This window comes from Falco biarmicus, chromosome 2 (genome assembly GCF_023638135.1).
Source record: "Falco biarmicus isolate bFalBia1 chromosome 2, bFalBia1.pri, whole genome shotgun sequence".
Taxonomy (NCBI): Eukaryota; Metazoa; Chordata; class Aves; order Falconiformes; family Falconidae; genus Falco; species Falco biarmicus.
In genome coordinates, this window is record NC_079289.1 from 54,749,836 (window position 1) to 54,769,217 (window position 19,382).

Consider the following 19,382-nt stretch of genomic DNA (forward strand, 5'->3'; position numbering starts at 1 on the left):
TGCTGTCCTGATTGTGGGAAGTGTAAAACCAAAATTTTTTTTTTTACAATCTTTGCAAAACTTGCAGTGTGTGGTTGGTAAACTGGAGGTTTAGGAGGTATTTACAAGGCATGCACGTTTATGGGGGGCCTGCCCTGCTTACTGCTAGAGATCTGAATTCACCAAATACACTTCAGAAACTGATATGTTTTTCCAGACCCAAAGAGATAAACATTTACTTTATATTTACGTTATTTTTTGTTCTAGGTACATAAGATTAAAACCAAATTAAGAATGTAACATATGAATGGCTGTAATGGCTTTGACTGAAGGGTAGACCTAGCAGGCTGCTCCTTCTCTGCCAGTGGCCCAAAGCACATGCTAACAGAAAGCACAGAATAGGACAAATATATAATCTGTCATCTTGAGCAACTGGTTGCTCATGTTATTCCCGAGCCAGGTCAATTCTGCGTATTTAGCAATTGTCAGCTAACTCCTTTAGCATCGGCCTGTCTAGTTTCTCTATGAACCCATGCAAATCTCTATTAAAACATCCATAGAAAAGAGAGCAAAGTATCAATTCTATACAACACTCTATTTTGATTATGAGGCATACCATGCCCACCCCATGACATAAAGGTGATGATGTCATTCTATTAAAAAAGCCAAGAAAAAAATGAATTATATAATTGTGCATGAGGTATATTTTCCTTTAATCCTTACACAAGTTTTCTTGCCCATCTTTATCTAAGAGCTCAGCTGCTGTAGTCAGAGTCCAACTCAGTCAGCCTCACACAGGGCACCAATTGTTGCAGCACAAACAAACCAGTAGGCTACAACAAGGCTTTTACCATCGGTCAGATTCTGCTGTCTGGGCTGTATCTCCTTCCTCCAGAGGTCAGACCACACTGCTCCTCCCCCATCTGACCCCCTCTCCCACACTCCTCAGGGCTATTTAATCACATAGCGGGCAAGCTACAGCTGCACATCATCCATGTCGATCAACCCACTGTTAGCAATGCTAATCAACCCACTGCCTCCATTCCTCTACACCTGGCATTTCCTTTCTCACAGCCTTCCAGTACACTTGCATGCTCACAGGAACGAGTGCACCATTGCAACCTCCTTGTACATTTCATTCGCTGATATTCCTTAAAAGATACTTTGTTTTAGAGAACTAAATCACCCAAGAAAGCTGACAAGGCAAGCATGCCAAGAAATGAAAAGAAAATTTAGTCTCCAATAAAATCTTAGCTATTATCATAGCGCACATTCCAAGTCAAGTCTAAGATGTCCTGTATTTTTGCTGAATGTATAAGCTTGTGTGATTCGTTAGGCTCCCATTCATTATGAAAACAGACCAGTAAATTACATCTTTTGCAAATGGAATCATTATAGCTGTAATTTACAAAATATATTAAGCCCTTTGATCTTTGTCAGAGAACATATCATATACTTTTAAACACATTGCTTGGAAATTATAATTTAAAAACAATAAACCTTACATTCAAAGCTTTAATGCATATATTAGACTGTACTTTTCTACCAAAAATAATGTTGTCTATTGCATAACACTGCCTCAACTTTCAGCTGAACAGAATAATAAATAAATAAATAAAAAAGATACTGCAAATTGATAATGAATGAAAATTGTCACCAATGGACACCTGTTGACATTTGTATTACTCAGGCCTATGATCTAAATAGAGCTAGATTTTCTAGTGACAATCTATTGCATATTAAGTATTTTCAACTCTGCAATATTGTTACAATATAATCTGTAGTTTGGCATTTTATATATGCATGTTTAAAAGTAGTAATGCTTGTCAAAAATATAAATGTACAGTCTAAATGCTGTTTGGAAATTAATGTTTTTCTTTGACTTTATATATCAAGTCATTTTTTGGTTTTACTTGTTACTTTCTAATGATAGTAAGATGGTACAAAAACAAAGATAAAAAGATGCTTAGCCATTTCTAGGAATCTTTAATGTAATCTTCTTGAATCAGAACAGATGTTGCATCATATCCATGGATTAACTGGAGAGGAACAGATTCATAAAAGTATATGTTTGAAAATGAACCTGATCTTGTATATATCTGTTCTTATGAAAAATGGCATTTTTTCTGGAAAGATCTAATATAATGTTAAAATCCTGCCTGAGCTGGAGAACAGTCACTTAGAAGGAAAGCATCATAACAGCACAAAAGAGGCAGTACATAATATTTAAAATGGTATTTCTTGGTCAGTGTAAGATTGACACCAATATAGAAATAGTTGGGTTTTGGAACTTTGCCAACATTTATTCAAGCTTTAAAAATGTTTTGGACTTCAGTGAAATTGAGCATAAGAACAGAATTTGTCTATATATGTGCACTTCAGTCTGATGGATTCATTGCTTATTGAAATGAAAAGTTATGGTCTTAAAAATACTTTCTGTAGGCTTTTTATTTAAGAGACAGTGCCAGTGTGGTCCATTGTTTTTATTAAAAGCAGGTTAAATGACACTACCTTAAATAAATAGAAAAATATATTTAAAAAATATTATTATTATGAACAACAGCCCTGGATTGTTTGCTGTAATCCTCACCTAAAAGGAACAACGGTTCTGTCCAGCCTTCACATACTGTTGCTGCAAAGCCCAGGCATTTCGACTTACCCATTCAGTTGCTATGCATAAACTTCTAGCATTTCTTCACAAAAGGTTTCATAAAATGAACAGCTAAAATAAAATGCCGCTATTTGACCAAAATAGCATAGCCTGCAGATTTCAAGAGCAACCACTACTGCTTATAATTAATATGATATCACTGATTACCACTTATAAACCTTTTTTATGGGAGCCTAATCCTCCTATATTATGCGTAAGTGAGCATATGGAATCTTAGATCATTTTTTTACCTTCTGTCTCTGAGCATTTTCAGAGGAAAGAAAGCTAGTTGTATTTCATTATTCTGTATATTTAGCAGGTCTGTTTTCTTGGCCATGAGTCTGAAAACCTTTTCTAAGAGGACTTATCTAGCAGCTGTGTTGACAATTCTATTTTGAGCACAACTTCAAGAGCAAGATGAGTTCTTCACACCTGTGCCTCTAGAGCTTACTTTTCGGAAAGAACTGGGCTTTGCATTAATTTTGCAGCAAATACCGTAAGTGCAAAGAAAAAAACAAATGTCCTCCCTTCTAACATAGAGTGATAAGGAAGAACAGTTTGTGCTGTGTGGAGAAAGTTTTTCTATGAAGGCTATGGACGCAAGGTGAAAAAACAGTTAAAAGGGACCTATTGATACTGCAACGTATGCCTTCCTTGAACTGGTCTTTGGGAAGTTTTACTGGGACAAACTCACAGCCCAGTTTCATTCAGAGCGTTACCTCATCACCATACAATTAATGATTTCTGGGCTTTTAAAGAATCACACCCACCTGGAGAAGACACTGTAGATCTAGAATAAGAACATTTTCTTCATTTAATTTCTTCACATTTGTTCACAAAGTTTTACGAAAAAAAGGAGCGTGTTCAGACTTCTCTTTTGGAGCGTACAGCTTGGAGTGGGGGCAACTTGGTCCTCAATATCAAGAATGTCTTCTGTACTCTAAAAAAATGCACTGGAAACCTGTACGGGGGTGGACCTCCCCTGAAGATGAAGGCAGGATCCTACCAGCCCTCCCTCCCCGAGAGCTACAGCTTCTGCAGTGCTCCAGGGCCTGGTGGTGCAGACAGGGGCTAAATGCACAGAAGCAGTCCTTCACCTGCAGAAATAACTGAAACATCAGAGTCACTTCACTAGCAATAATTCTATTGGACATCCGAGAATCTCGCCGATTATTGCCTCAACCCATGAAACCTTCTTGCTAGAAATCCATTATGTGAAAGCTGCAAATCTACAGCACACATAGATTAACAATGAATCTAGAAGTCAGCTTTTTTTTTTTTTTTTTTTTTTTGTGGAGTTATAGAGCATTTTGACATTTGCCAAAGCTTTATTGTCAAGCCACGTGAAAGATGTTTTTGTCTATGCAGTCCCCTTAATACCCATGACATCAATGAGTTTTTTGATAACACCTGATAATAAATCAGTCTATCTTTCAACGTAACATCATTTATCCTGTTTCTAAAGGGAAATAATGCAAAAACATGAAAACAAATGAGCAACACTTCCCTGTAGAATTTCAATCTCATGCCTATGTACTACACGTTATACTGTTTAAAATCCATAACCATGTGTTTTTCCACCATGTCCTTGAATCATTCTGAGCTCAAGATGATGGCTGCTTGGCAAATGACGTAGCAATTTAATATTTATTTTTGTCCATATTGTTTAGAGATTCCATAGCTCCTTTACTGCACACCATAAAACTGTCTCAGCCATGGGGGCAGAGTGTTCCAGTGGTTGAAGGAATTAACGTTGGCTGCTGCTCCACTTTGCTTTGACGTTTTTATTATGATGGGGTGTGAATGATTACTTGTAATCCATTTTTTATAGAAGTATTTGGAAACAAAGGTTAAAAATTATTTGTCTTCCACACTTCTGGCACAAGTTTAGGAAAAAGTTTGCAAAAAAAATCAATCAGTAGAACTTGATACGAATGAACACCTTTTATTTGGAATAACTTGGAAATAAAAGGCCCACTTGTGGTAAACTTGGCCAGTAGATGTATTGCAAAATCTTCATTCTAAGCAATCATCTCATGTTAGTACATTGAATGTGTTCAGTGGAGGGAGCTCTCCAAGAGGGTAAATGACTGATTTTCAGTCTGACTGCCAAGCAAGCAAAATTATTAAAAATATTTTTTTTAAGTGCTATTATTTCTTTCCACAGAAATGCAAAAGAAGAAAAAACATTCTCTGGTGATTAAAATGTTCCACTAAAATAAAATTTTTCATTTTGGTGCTTATGCAAATAAATTGAATGTGTTACTTCACAAAATTAATGTAGGAAAAGCCAGCCTTTTACCCAACAACTTAGAGCTTTGAGCATTGAATGATATGTGGCAACTCAGAATCAAGTCCGTCTCTGCCAGAGAACACTTGAACCTGGAAGAGACTAATCACCATGCCATGACAGGGAAGGAGGACTTTATTCACCATCTTATATACATTAAATTGTTTCTAGTTCAGCAACCAGTGGTCACTTGTGCCTCCTCCTGAAAGAACAAATTAAAGAGGTATTTTCATGAGCTGTGAAACATACTGCTTACAGGTTTTAAGGTACAGCTGAAAAAAGGATGACTATGGTGTGTCCACCTCAAATAGCTTAATAGTGTGGGTCCTGAAATAGGAGAGCTTTTAGCTTGTGCCTATGAGTTCCCTGGCAGAAGGTGTTATGTTTCTGAGGGATTGCTAAAGCCACTGACTTTGAGTGTGTTCTGACCTGGGCTTTCTTTGGAGCTTTTCCACTTTGTACAAAATTAATTACGTATGTACTGAGAACACACAATGATTCTCCCATGTGATGAGTAGGAGATTTGTTGGAGCGGTAGAAATACCTGTGTTTAAACATGAGCTCTTGGGAAAGTAAGGTGTTCCTTCAACACACAGGACTACAATGCAACCAGCTACCGGGCCATTTTTGTCTGAGGCAGGGTTCAAGGATGGAAATAAACCTGATTTTCCCATAGCAGGTTGCCCATGTTATATAAAGGTCATATCATGCTGTCATCACCTTAAGTAAAAGTGCTATCATATACCAATGGTATGAATTCAACCGGTATTTGCAAAAAAACGCAGGCTGAATAAGCCCCACATTTTGTATCGTTTACAATTTTCTTAAAACATTACTACCTAAATGTGCTCCTGACTTAATCACAGAATCTCTTTTGCTATTTTATGATGATATCTGCACTTCAAATCAGTTTGCTGATTTTCTCATTTGCATCTTTGAATTTGTGTCAAATAACTTTCCTGTGGGTTGGAGAAGTGTTGAAGAAGATTGGATTGTGGGGGAGTCTGTCATGCTTGGTACACGGTAAGCTAATTCTCTGCTTTGACCACAATGTAGAGGAAAGCTGGAGCAATCCAGAAAAAATGAGGTATGTGTAACATTTGTAACACTCCTGATCCTATCTTCGGGTGAACTATATGTACCTTTCATACAGTGAGATCTTACAGACAGATCTGCCAAACTTTTCCACACAGTAAACATACAGACCTTGCTTAACTTTCCATTAATATGGGGTCACTAACACATACTGAAGGCTTATTATTTGTAGGAGTTCTCTATTTGTGGGTTGCTATCCTCAGAGACTTCCACCCTGCCCTCCAGGAGATGAGGCTGGGTGACAGTGCCTGATGCTGTTACAATACCTACCCACGAGCTCCCAACTTCCCCAAAACTAGTGCTAGCAAGGATTATGGTATATAATTAAATCTTGCGAGGTAGCAAGTCTATGGAGATTTAAATGGCTGGTGGACTAGGGGAAAGGACGGAAACGTCTCCTTTTAGTTTACCTCCCTCCCATACCTTTGCCTTAAAAAGTGATCTCACTGGGACCTGGCACCTGTCCCCTAGAGACATCACACCTTAGGGGGAGGTTGGAGGGACAGGTGCTAACCCCATCTTTTTGAGCAGATTGCAGCAGTCTAATAAGATCCACGACTCGCTAACCCCTTCCTGCCCGCCCCCCCCCCCCCCCCCATCCCACCCCCTGCACATTCATGCACATTCCTGCACATGGAGGAATTTTGCTAGGAAGGGGGAGGGCAAAGGCTGCACATACAATTGCTGTTTCTCTGCCGTGTACGCGAGCAGTGTCAGGGTATCATCACTGAGTTGGCAAGGAAAAGGGGAGAGAAGAAGTGAGAAGATGGAAGAGGGAAAATGGTAAGGAAGGCTAAGGGAACACACAACGTCAGGTGGGACCAGGCTGCGTACACTGGCCCAGACCCAAAACTAACACAGCAGTTAATGTAACACTGCACCAGTATTGGCACCTAATAATTTCGGTCTAATTTGAATGCATCTTGAATGAGGACAGTGTCATGATACTGCTCTATGGCTCCTCACTGATAAGTGACTCTCCCAGCTGATGGTCTTTTATCTCTTCTGTTGGCCGCCTTCACCTCATCCTGGGCCTGACACCTCTGTCTTATACTATTGAACAAAACATCACACTTCTCTATAGTAATATAAAGCACTGCAATAAATCCTCTAAAAAGAAACTTTGGGTTTTACTATCATATACTGAAAAATAGAATATTTTCCTCTCTCTCTCTCTAAACAGAGGCTGAATTCACCTTGCAGGAATTTTCTCAACTTCCCCCATTCAGTTCTTTGCAAGTACTCATTTGCAAGAGAGAATTTATGGGGTTGTCCCCTGCTCTCCTCTCTTAGGGTGGCACAAATTACCTGGGTCAAGGACGAGCGTTCCTTGTTTCCTCCTCATTCTTTGTCTGATGCACAGAATCATCCTTCCTTCTCTCTCCTTTAGAAGATGGACTCATCCTGGTTCCAGCTCTTCAGCTTGGGTATTTACGTGTGCAACAAACAACAATTAATTATAAAAGGTATTTATGGGGCCCACCCCAATCATGGCATTACAAAGAGCAATACCGCCCGCCAAAGAGTACCTTCTCTGACTTCCCACTACCAGGCAATTTGTGATTTCGGGGCTCGGAGCGGCTGGATCCGTGGTGAGGGGGAACTTTTAGGGGGCTGTGGGTGCTTCTCCTTCCTTCTGCCAGCAAACAGCGATCCACGCCAGGATTTGCTTTCTGCTCCCGTATTTCGGCGATGCAACGTGTAGCACGTTTCTGTGAGTGTGTGTGTGTGTGTGTGTGTGTGCGCGCGCGTGTGTCTCTCTCCCTCGCTGTGTCTGTCTCCAGAATTTCTCCCTGCCTGGCTCAGGAGGCTGCTCCAGCGCTGCGCGGAGCAGAGGTTTCCCCGGATCCCGTAAATACAGGCACACGCATCCAGTGCACCACACGCATGCACACGCAGACACACACACAGGCACACAGCCACGCACAGAGCCGCTGTCCAGTCCATCCCCACGCCGGCTGCTTTTCCCACCACCTCCAGCCTCGCAGAGGCGGCAGGCACAGCTCATCGCGCTGCCGCTGGCCCGGGACTCCGCTCGCAGCAACGCGCCCGCGGTTTCAGTCTTCACAACCTACAGCTAGATTTTTATCTCTTTTTTCCTTTTTATTTTCTTTCCCCTTTCCCTTTCCACTCCCCCCCTCCTTTTTTTTTTTTTTTTTTTTTTTTTTTGGCGGGGCTGCGAGAGCGCTTTGCATTTGGAGGAGCTGGGGGGCCAAGGCTGCCGCTCTCCTGCCCCCGCCGTGCGCGCATGTGTGTGTGTGCGCGCCCATCTCCCCCCCGCCTCTCAAAAGTTTGCCTCGGCGGCCGGGGGGCTCCCGTGCCGCCGCCCCCGCAGCCGGGGGGCGCGGCGGCGCGGCGGCGCGGCGGCGGCGCGGGACTTGCGCGCCGCGCCATGCCGGCGGCGCAGGGGGCTGCGCGGCGCTGCGCCCTGCCGGGGCTGCTGCTGCCGCTGCTCCTGCTGCTGCTGGCGTCCGAGGCCGCGGGGGCTGAGGGCAAGGCGCGGAGCTGCGGCGAGGTGCGGCAGGCGTACAGCGCCAAGGGCTTCAGCCTGGCCAGCGTACCCTACCAGGAGATCGCAGGTAGGGGCCGGGCGGCGCGGGGGGGGGGCGGCGGCGCGGGGCGGGGGGCGGCAGCGCGCACTCCCCGCGGAAGCGGGGCCGTGAATCGCCGCGTTGTCTGCGCGGCGCGGAGCGGCTCTGCCGGCCCCGGTGGCACCCGGTGGCTTCCCGGCGGGGCGCGCGTGGGCGCATAAATGATAAATAAACGTAAAAACTAAAGGGGGGATTAAGGGGGGGGGGGGGGGGAGTAACGGGGAAAAAGAGGGGGGCGCGGGCGAGGCTCAGCCGCGGCTGTGTTCGCCGGCAGAAACTTCTTGAGAGTTGCAACCGGGCTGCGAGAGGCAGCAAGCGGTTCCGCAGTGGCTGCCGCCCCCGCTGCCGCCGGGTGCGGGGGAGATAACTTTGCCCTCTGCCAGCGGGGACGGGGCGTAAGGGAGGCGGAGGAGGAGGAGGAGGAAGGCAGCCCGGCTGCCCTCCCGGACGCCGCCACCGCCGCGGCCCCGGGAGCGACGCGCCCCTGGGAAGGGGCCAGCGCAGCCGCGCACCCCCGGCCGGGCAGCTCGCCCCTTGTGGGCGCAGCCGGGCGGCTGCGCTGCAGCCCGAGTCGAGCAGAGGCATCGGCTGCTGGGGAGAGACACCCCCCCCCGCCGCCCCAACACCCCCGCCGCTCCGCCGCTCGAGACCCCAGCAGCCTGTGACTTAGCTCTTCCTTCTGCTGAAACATGCCTACAACAGGTTATATCTCATCTGCCTAGGAAGGTGTTGGGGTTGTTTTTTGTTGTAGTTATATTTTCCTGCTTTTCCCTTCAATGTTATCCCTGTTGCATCTTTGGGACTGACTGAATAAAAATATGTCCGGGGCAGATAATCCTTTAGCAGTCGGAGAGCACGACAGAAAGAGAGAAATGAAGGGGAAGGCATGAGCTCGGGCTGCTTAAATTGGGCTGCTTGAGCCCTCAAGGAAGATTTCTGCTTTGCCATTGGCACTTTGCTGTTAGGTGCTGCAGTTTGTAGAGTGAATTAGGTTTGCTTGCTTCCTTTTTAAAGTTGGAAGCAGTAGATTTATCTTCCTTGAGGTGAAATAAAGCAACAGTTTTTCACTGTGCAGTATTTAGCACTTTACAAGAGGAATGATAAATGTGGAAAATGTCAGGACAGCGAGGATGCTGTTCACAAAAATACGGGGAAGGTTCTTCCACGTTGCCAGTGCAGAGCAGACCAGACCTCTGCATAGCCACCTTGGTTCCTTCTGACACAGGTCTCGCCCGTGGCAGAAGAGTAAAGGACCTGTGGGTGTAACTGTTCCTCCACAGGCACCATTGTCCCTCAGGCTCACGGATTCTCTGGTCTTTCAGTGCTCTTTTTTTTTTTTTTTTTTTTTTTTTTTTAAAAAAAAAGATCTTCAGGTTGCTCAGCAGTTATATCAAATCATGGAATCTCTCCTATGAGCCACAGATCCTTTGAATATGCAGTCATGCTTTCCCTTTGCCCACTGTTACTCCATCTCTTTGAGACAGAGTGGTGGGATATGCCCTGTCCCATTTAAAAAAAATAAAAATCCTGTGAATTTCAGACTTCTAGTAACTTTTGATAAACACTTGTTGCTTTCAGCTCACAGAGAAGTTATGTTGTCTCATTTGTTTTCTGGATGTACAGTGCAAAATTGCTGGTGCAATTTGTAGGTAATCCCAGCATTTGCAAGTTTCTGCTAACATGTATCAGCACAGAAGGACTCCTAGTAGTTAAATATTTAACAGTAGTTCAGTCCAAAATTACTCTTCAGTTTCCTGCTAAGCTTTTAAAGTATAATATAATCTACTTTTATGGTTAAGAAGTATATGGTTTATGCACGTATGTGTTATTTTTTCTGAGCTTCTATTAAAAGTTGTGGGGTTTTTTTTTGTGTGGTTTATATGTCTTGTTGCTAGTTGGTGTATCAACTTTTGAGCAGTTCTGTGTGTAGCTATTCAAGTTACTCTGTTGTTGGAAGACTAGAATTGCTTTAAGGTATTTTTCGGAGTATGCTGCTCTTGTACAGTGCTGAGAGGTCGTGTAGTAACTGTTCATGCAGCATGTGCTCTTGTTAAAGTGAAAGCTGTGTATTTGCAACCCGGTGCAATGTTGGAAGTTTAACTAAAGCAATCAGTGTACACGTTTCACAGCATTTTTTTTTTCCTCAGTCTTTTTCCACCATACTGACTTGGTTAAGGAAGCAATTTGTTACTTTTGTGAAAGAAGTCTAGTCTGTCAAATGCCTTATGTTTTAAAGAGTTCAAACAACTTTAATTACAGTTGTATTTCTGAACAAATATTGTGTTTTCAAAAGATTGTGCATCAGTGGCTTGATAATATGATGGAAAATAGTAACACACAGTATGGTTTATGTATTCTGATTTAACAGTAGTCATATGTTTTCATTTGTCATTAGTTTAAAAGCTACTTTCTAGCTAGGACTCTTGAAACTTGATAAACTGAAGAGTCAGTGTGTATGTACTGATGCAAAGAGCTGAAGAATCCCTTTAGAGAGGCTATAGACACAGAGATACCCCTCTGCTGAATGGAGCTTTTTAGATAACTTCTGTAAAATTATTTGTACTGGCACTCATTTTTGAATGGAGAAGGTAGATGTTAGAGGTTTAAAAAGCTGTAGTTTTTGCACAGTAAGGCAAGCTTTTCCTACGGTATTTTGTGGCACGTGAAATGTGTTGAAGTTGGTGATAAGGTGATTACGGTTGTCTGCTATGCTTTTACAACAATGCTGAATTGTTCAATGTGATTTTATAGATGTTATTTGTAATCAGCCTGCTGTGTCTGATATCTTGTCTGACCACCAAATTGTGGTGCTGTGGCCTACATTGGAGTAAGTATATAAAGCTGATTTCCAACACAGGTTGTCAGAGTAAGCCCTCAGTGAGGGAACTTTGCCTGGGAATGAAAGGAGGAAGAAAATTTGAAGTATACATAATATGCTGCTATGGGCTTGATTCTGTGCATCAGTCACATGCAGGGTGGGTAGCAGTAGCTTGTGGTGTAGCTGGGCTATCCGTGCAAAATCTGCCCTCTCACAGAGCTGCTGTGGTGTGTCCTGCACGTGAGGAGGAGTTGAGCTGTCAGACTCACGCCGCTGTGACCCAGCATTCACAAGCACCGAGTGGAGCTTCTGAGGACTTTCTAGGAAATGTTTTGCTGTAGGAAAATCTGTCATCTGAAAGTCAATACAAAAGAGAAAAATCACAGCACATATCTGTTAGCAATACTTGTGTAACTCCAACCATGATTTCAAAAACTTACAGCATCATAGGGGAAGCCATGAAAATGAAACATCAAAGCTAAAGGTGGAACATGTCCTTGTCTCAGTTTTCTGAGTGAAACTGAATGTCTGGCTGTTTAAAAATAATGGGTGTGTTTGATTTGTGCCTTTCCACTTCCAGGTGATCTAGAGATTTTGAAAGGTGAAGGGTGTGCATTTTTTATGGGTTGTGGTTTTGTTTGGGTTTGTTGCTTTTTTATTTTTTTATTTTTTTGCTAGATACTGAATAATAGTGTATTTAGAGAAAGACTAGAAGTGTCCTGGTAAAGCATCCAACTGTAAAGATTTTTAATTTTAAATACTGCGTAAGAAGTTAGTGAGCTTTGTTCTCCTGAGCAGATGATAAATGGGGTGAGATTCTGGCAACACAGAGACACCATAGTGAAAGTAACTGAAATGAAAGCAGAAGCAAACCCTTCATTTTGAAGGTCAGGAGTCACTTGAAATTGTGCTTTGATGAATGGGCTTCATACTGCCATAATACAGAGGCGTTGACTGAAGAAAGCTAGCAAACATAACACAGTTGCTTGTAGCTCTAAAGTGGTAATAATAATAATAAAAATAAACTCAGCAGTCACTCATGCAATTGAGCTATTAGGCCATGTCAGATGTTCCCAAGGTGCCCTTTTGGAATGTTTTGCTTTCCTGTAAGTAGCTCTAAAATGTAATGATAGGTTGACAGGAGAACAGCAGAAAATCCTCCTAACCGAGGAGTTGTATCAAAGCAGTTGCTAATTAATGCCATCTTCTACTGTTTCTCTGCGGCTGTCACAGAGAGTTGTGTGAAGATAGTGGCTGTAGACCAGGAGGCAAATGGGGATTCACAGGCACTTTTTGTCTTTGTCTTTGGAGTGTAAAAAAAGGAATAGCCTTACTGCAATCAGTAATATAATCAACTCAAATTTGTGAAATCTGAGTTGGGTCATTAGAGATTAATTCACTCCTGACCTCAGTGACAACAATGAAGATGGACATGGAATTTCATGTAAACTTTGTACTTTTCTTGTTTTAGCGCTGTTGTAGTGGTATCATCCACATTGTGTATGACTGCTTCTCACCTCTGTGTGTGATTTCAGTAACTGCAGCTTCAGGAGGCTTTCTGGTCACCTCCCCTTATGGCCTCCCTTGTTTTCCTGTTGTGAGTGAATGGTGTGTGCTAATAAACCAGTATGTGCATTTAGCTAGGAGGAAGTACAGCTTTCCTGAGACCTGGCTTTGCTGTCACTTGTACATACTTACTGGTTTGTATGTGACTGATGCCATTAGAGGGAACACAACTTAGGGTACGTACATCTAAACCTAAAGGTGCTCTTTGTAAGATGAGGGCCTTTAGAGAAGAAATAGCATGTTTTTAACACTTATAAATGAGTAATTTTTGACTGAGAGTTTTAAATCTCAGCATCTGGAGTTTTCCAGTGTGACTTCCTGATGGTAGAGTATCTTGGAAAGAGGGACTTCAAAATAGAAAAGGCAATATGCTTTAATAATTAGTGTAATGATGAATTTCAGTGTATTGCACTCAAATAATCTTTTTCTTTCTGTTGTCAGTCTGATTTGTAATCAAAAAAACAAACCTAAAGCTATAAGGTTTTCTATATTCCTAAGTGCTAATGTGTTAAACTTGTTATTTCATCATATGCTATTGTGAAATTCTCCTGAGATTAGGTGGTGTTCAGACACCAGAGAGGTCAAGCACTATGTTAAAAGCTCAGGCCATTCTTTTTATATTACTGCAATAAAGAATATATTCATTTCATTTATATTACCACTTGGCTCTCATAAAAGGTCAGTTTCAGCTGAATGTACAATTACTTGCAAATGGCAAATCTTGTAACAAGTGATCAACAATAAAAGCTTTTCTGGGTAATTTGTCTTTAAAATTACCACCTGCCATTTCTTTTGAATGACTTGAGCATCTTGCAGTATCACTCAGAGATCTTCATGTTATTCCCCACAATACATGTAAGAAAACTATGCATACTAATCTTCCTTTCTGCTTAGTAAAGTAAAAATGCATAATTACATTAAAGTTTCTAGTTGAAATAACAAGCTTGGTGCTTAAAACTCCATTACGGTATCAAAGTATCAGCACTCCCATTACTAGCAAAATGAAATTACATTTTCAGTGAACTATGACTGTATGCTCCCCTTCGTACCTGGTTAATGGGTGCTGCCTCCCTGGGAAGGGAACCTTCATCCCCATGGTTTCAACTGTTCATACTAGCAGGCGTAATTATTTTAGCAGCTTAAATATGTATAAAAGAATTAACACTTCTCTACAAATTTCTAAGAACAGCGTATAAAGCTTGGTGTTTAAAGACAGACTAGTTCTTTTGCTAAAGAGAGAGAATACATTACAAGATGCAAAAGGAATTTAAAATGTGCTGCAGATGGCAGGAAAACATATGCCTGGTAAAATTCTTATCACTTTATTCCTCTGTATGTAAAAACAGTCTGAAACCTACTGAAACTAAGGTTTGCTTTCATCACTGTTGATTGCTCCGGAGCCCCTGCGCGCTTCCAAAAAAATAATCTTCCCTATTAAGAAATTTTTTTAGCTCTCAATACAGGAGGCTGACACAAAGACCACCAGCTCTCTCTGATGAGCTTCTTTCGGTTAACGTGACCTTTTCCTTCCCGCAAAGTGAAGCAGTGGCAGTTTATTCTGTGGAGCGATTGCAAAGCACAGCGGACGCGCAGCGTTTGAAGCAGGTGCTGCGGCAGAGGCGGCGGCGCTCCCGTGGAATGCAAGGGCGGCTGCGATTCGGGCCCTGCCGCCACGCCTGGCGGAGCGAGTCTCCGCCGAGCAGTCAGGGGTTATTAATCACGCTGGAAGGGTCCGTGTCCCGCCAGCCCGCTGTAGAAAGCTGGGTGCCCAGGAGGAGGCTCTACAGCACAGCGCCAGCCCGGTGATGGAGACCCACCGGCTGCCTGGCCTGGCCTTGGTTTTCAGGGCTCAGGACAGGGACTGCTTTCCCTCCGTTACAAAGAAGCAGCAAGGGCTGATGCTTCTCATGCAAACAACAAATTGCTCTCCCGCTCGTCTAGCCTGTGAGGTCTGTCACCTTGCACTTCTAATGGCCTTTTAACTGCATCTCCAGCTGAGCAGCAGATGTAAAGGGTACAGGCATCTCGAGCTGGGTTGTTGTGGTTTTTTGTTTTTTTTTTTTTCCCTCATCCCAAAAGAAGCATTTCTACAGGTGCTTGACTAACAATGGAGCCTCGGACCTGCTCACTGACCTGTTGGGTTTAAAATAGCAGGGCAAATCTCCTGAAATAGGTGGAAGTCTTGACTGCTTTTAACAGGTGCCTTGTAGGGCTGTTAATTAAACGAGGCATGCTTACAGAGTAACACAGTCGTATCTGTGCGTGTGCATGTATGTGCGTGCAGGGGTAAAATTGTGGCTTTTACGTAGAGCGAATTCAAAGTCACATTTAAGCACTGAAAGAGCTAGGGAAGCTGCACATTACTGCGATGGGTATTTGCAAACCAGGCTGAAACTTTGTTTTATGGGCCCCATCTGAAAAACACATGTGCAAACACACATGAATGCAAACATATGCACAATAAAAAACTACGCAGGGCTCAGTTCATATATGTCAGGAAGATCAAAAGCTAAGTCAGGCACACTAATCCTACTGTTTGGGGAGTCCAATTAGTTCAAGCCTGATGCTTGACTAAGCAGTAGGTAATATAACCTGCCCTCTAAGTCAAAAGCTAGACCTCTCTGTTGCCAGAAACAGATTCTTTGTCTGTCTCTGTAGCTGTAGCTCTGGCCATGTCTGTGGTGGTAGCCACATGTTTCTCTGGTATTCTTTTGCCACATCCCTCTGACTTGTGTGTTGAGGTTCTAACATACTGGAGACTACAGGGACACACACCTGACTTTTGTCTGAGTTTGTCTTGGAGGGAAGTCAACACACGGGATGAGGCTTTTGCACATTTGGGTATCAGACTGTAATATGGTATAGTGTGAGGACGTACATGGATACTGCTGTGGTTGTGACAATATGGACGTATGTAGAAGTGCTCCAGATCTGGCAAAATACCATCTGTGAATGCCTCGTTACAGTTCTTACGTCATATGTCTGTGATTCGTTTTTGAGTTATGGTATCCCTTATGACTTTGGAGTTTTGCTTCAGGAGCCTATCTATAAGCAGTAATTAATACAGAAAACTAAATTGGCTTTCTTAAACAGAATTCTTTTTTAAGAAGCGGAGCATAACATTAGGGAAAGGATCTTTCCGTGCAGTCATCCTACCAGAAGTCTGACAATGCTAACTGATGGGCACAGCCAGGGTGGCTCCTGTCAGGTCCTGTGTACATTTCTTGTAGGTTCTTTTTAGTTCAACATTAAGTTTCCTGTTTTCAGGAAATGTTTCTTTTTGAGCTACTCTTATGTAAATTTCATTTTTCTGGTGATATCAAGTACAGAGGTAACATTTTGGATGAAGTGTTGATATTTGTGGTAGCAGCATTTGAACCCAGAACAACCATTTCTCTTGCCCAGTAGACGCTACATTGATTTGTGTTTTGGTTTTCGTTAGTCTTTTGTGAAGGCAGCAGTGTGTGGCTTTAGAGTCCAAATACGCAGCTCTAGGTAGAAGTAGTGAGGCTAGCAAAAACCTGACCCAAAGAACCAGAGAGAGAACAGAGTAGGATGAATTGTTGGAGAAGGGACTGTTACTGGAAGATGCATGAAGCATGAATGGAGTACTTCTATCATTGCTTGAGTCACTTGGCATTCATTGTGTTAGGTATTAAGATCTTTCACTTAGTTAAAGCCCTGTGAGAATGGAAAAAGAGTGGGAGAGTGCTTTCATCCTTTCATACAAGGATTTGGATGAATAGGATGCAAAGGAGGGAGGGAGCAGAGGTGCTCCATTTCTTTATTTTGTTTGTTTGTTTGGTGTGTGTTTGTTGTTTTTTTTTAGTGCCCCACTTGGTCTTAGTCTGTACAGTCTGTAGATTTCTCCTTTTCCTCACTGTCGAAGTGGTTAAACATCTCATCTCAAACAGATTGTGGTAACCTGACCGATCACGCTCTGAAATGGAAAAAGTTCTAATCAAGATGTATTGGCATTTCTATTGTTGAATGGTTCCTTCAGAGCTTGTTGCTCTGCTAAGTGGGCAGTTCTCAATAATTCAAGCTCAGTATCTAATTGTCTCATTCCAGAGGGAACAATGCAGCTGGTTCTGTCTCTCATCTTAACTTTACATAACTGTGCTGCATAACCTGAGGAATTGGACTATGACTTTCTGGGTTATACTTCTGTAAAACCTAAAAAAAGTTGTAAAAGGGTTGGCTCCAGACTACTGAAGTATGTTTTCATTTGCACCTCACCCCATTGCATGGCAGTTGGATGTCAGCAAAGCTGTGTGTTCCCTGTTCCTGCCTCTGACTGCTTCCCTTGCATCAGGTGCAGCTGTCTGACATGCTGACTCAACTAGCAAGCTGATCTGATAGCTAACCCACCAAAAAAGGTCTTCAACTTGCTCCCACATACTCTCTTCAGTATGTGCTTGAAGTCATGATGAGAAAGTGGGGCTCACCATTTGATGGTGGCTTTCAGGGACACGGGTTAAATTATCATGAAAGTGCAAGTGGAAGACTGTCCCTCTTCTTCATATGACAGTAAAATGCAATGCAGCAGTAGTACAGTACTTTTACAGTATAATTGAGAAGAAGCTACAAGCAGCTGAGCATTCTTGGCTATTATCCTCACTTTTGCATTTGACTTTCTAACTGCATCACCAAAATCTGACAAATCATACTAGCAAAGTCATCTGTTCTCCAAAACTGGAGGAGCTGAACATCTGCCTGGGTTGAGGCATCATCCGGAGTGCTCCGCTACCTTAGGGAAGCTCTCTGCGTGTTACCATGTTGATGTGTGATAGCTAGTGTGGTCAGTTTAGTGGGTGTCTGCTGATTTTATGGCACATTGAAATTTGGGGTTTATGAGGCAAATGGATCGGATTATTAGACCACAGGTTTATATACTGCTATTTATTGTTGTTTTCATGTTTTAAATCTTTTCTGCACCTGAGTGTACCCATTCCCAACTATATGATACATAGGGATACAGCTTTGACATATAAACTAAAATTGTACTTGAAGTGCTGAAATACTAATCGTTAAAAGCAGTGGCAGGATGCTTCTTTGCATCTTGTAAGTACCCAGTTGTCAGTCAGCAAACTTTAGAAGCAGTTGCAGAATTTTTTAATGTAATAATTTCTGAGTACCCTCATTTTTCAATGTGAGCTCATCCCTAAGAAGCTTAAACAATGCAGTGACAAATCAAAGGCAAGAGTGTATGAGCACGCAATGTCCGGTGGCTAAACCTGATGTGGTTTTGATCTTTTCTCTTAAACTGACAGTATTCCACAGAGAAAGGAGCTGTGAGTGCAAACAGTGACTGCATCTCATTTAGTTACACAAAATTGATTCACAGTAAAAGCACATAATATAAATATTTATTTCTCTGATATTAGCTTTTGGCTTTACAACTTTAACATATAAGATAATACTGCATAAAAGCAATTTAGATTCCTGGGATGAAAATAGCTATATATCATTTTGTCTGTCAGCATTATCTGTGTGGTAGAGAAATACGAAAAATCCCTCTCGATCTGTTTCTGACTCGGATCATATTCTCTTTAACCATTACAGTTTAACAAATTTACAGTATTCTTATCTGGTCCAAACTTTCTGTAGCATGCATGTATTTAAAGCTGTTTCAAACATGTAAAAGAGGATGCCAAAGTAAAAACTTTCTTAATAAAATCTTCTCTCTTATTTTGTGAAGTAGTCTATCCTCTGCTAGCAGTCCAGCTGCAAAAAACATGCAGGGAAGACACATCATGCTAATCAAAATTACAAAATAGGTTTTGTTGGCTCAACAGAGGTTTAGGTGTTTATGAGCAGAAAATCAAAATCTAATTTAAAAATGAAGGTATTTAAAAGGATGGTGCAGGGGAAGTTTATTTATTGAATTGGTGAAAAGCCAGGAGCAATATTCCTTGGCCGCTGCTGTTCCAAGGTGGTCTGCCATGCTGGCTATGGGCTGGCAATGAGCACTGTTAATTGAATACCTGGAACGTAACTAAAATGCATTGATTAAATACAAACACCTGTCTTTGCAATGTAGCATGGCTGATGAAGTGAAAGGGCTCCCAGAAACAGCTTCCTGAAATTGAATGCTGAAATAGTGATTAGCTTGTTCTTAAAGCTGATCTTCAGAAGGCCTGTACTGTTCTTTGAATGAAAACTCCAAAGCCTCTTTCTTCTTTAATTACTGAGACAGCATACTAAAAGCCATATATGAATTGACTGCAATCAGATTGGCTGTAGGGCACGTGTACACGTCTGTTTCTCATTTTTTGAGTTAAAGACCCTCAAACCTGATTTCTGCCTATCTCTATTGAATGCAGTTGATGGCAGGATTTGATTGAGCATTAATTACATTTTTTTTTACAAAAGTAAGTAAAGCTGTAAACA

General features: G+C 42.2%; 1 protein-coding gene across 1 annotated transcript in view; it reads left to right on the forward strand.

The window, feature by feature from the left end:
• Nucleotides 1–8,248: 8,248 nt before the first annotated feature.
• Nucleotides 8,249–19,382, forward strand: part of GPC6 (glypican 6) — a 772,237-nt gene continuing 761,103 nt past the window's right edge. The window contains exon 1 of the mRNA XM_056329321.1: nucleotides 8,249–8,593. Coding sequence (XP_056185296.1) covers nucleotides 8,263–8,593 — 331 coding nt within the window. The 5' untranslated portion in view covers nucleotides 8,249–8,262. The remainder of the gene's footprint in view (nucleotides 8,594–19,382) is intronic.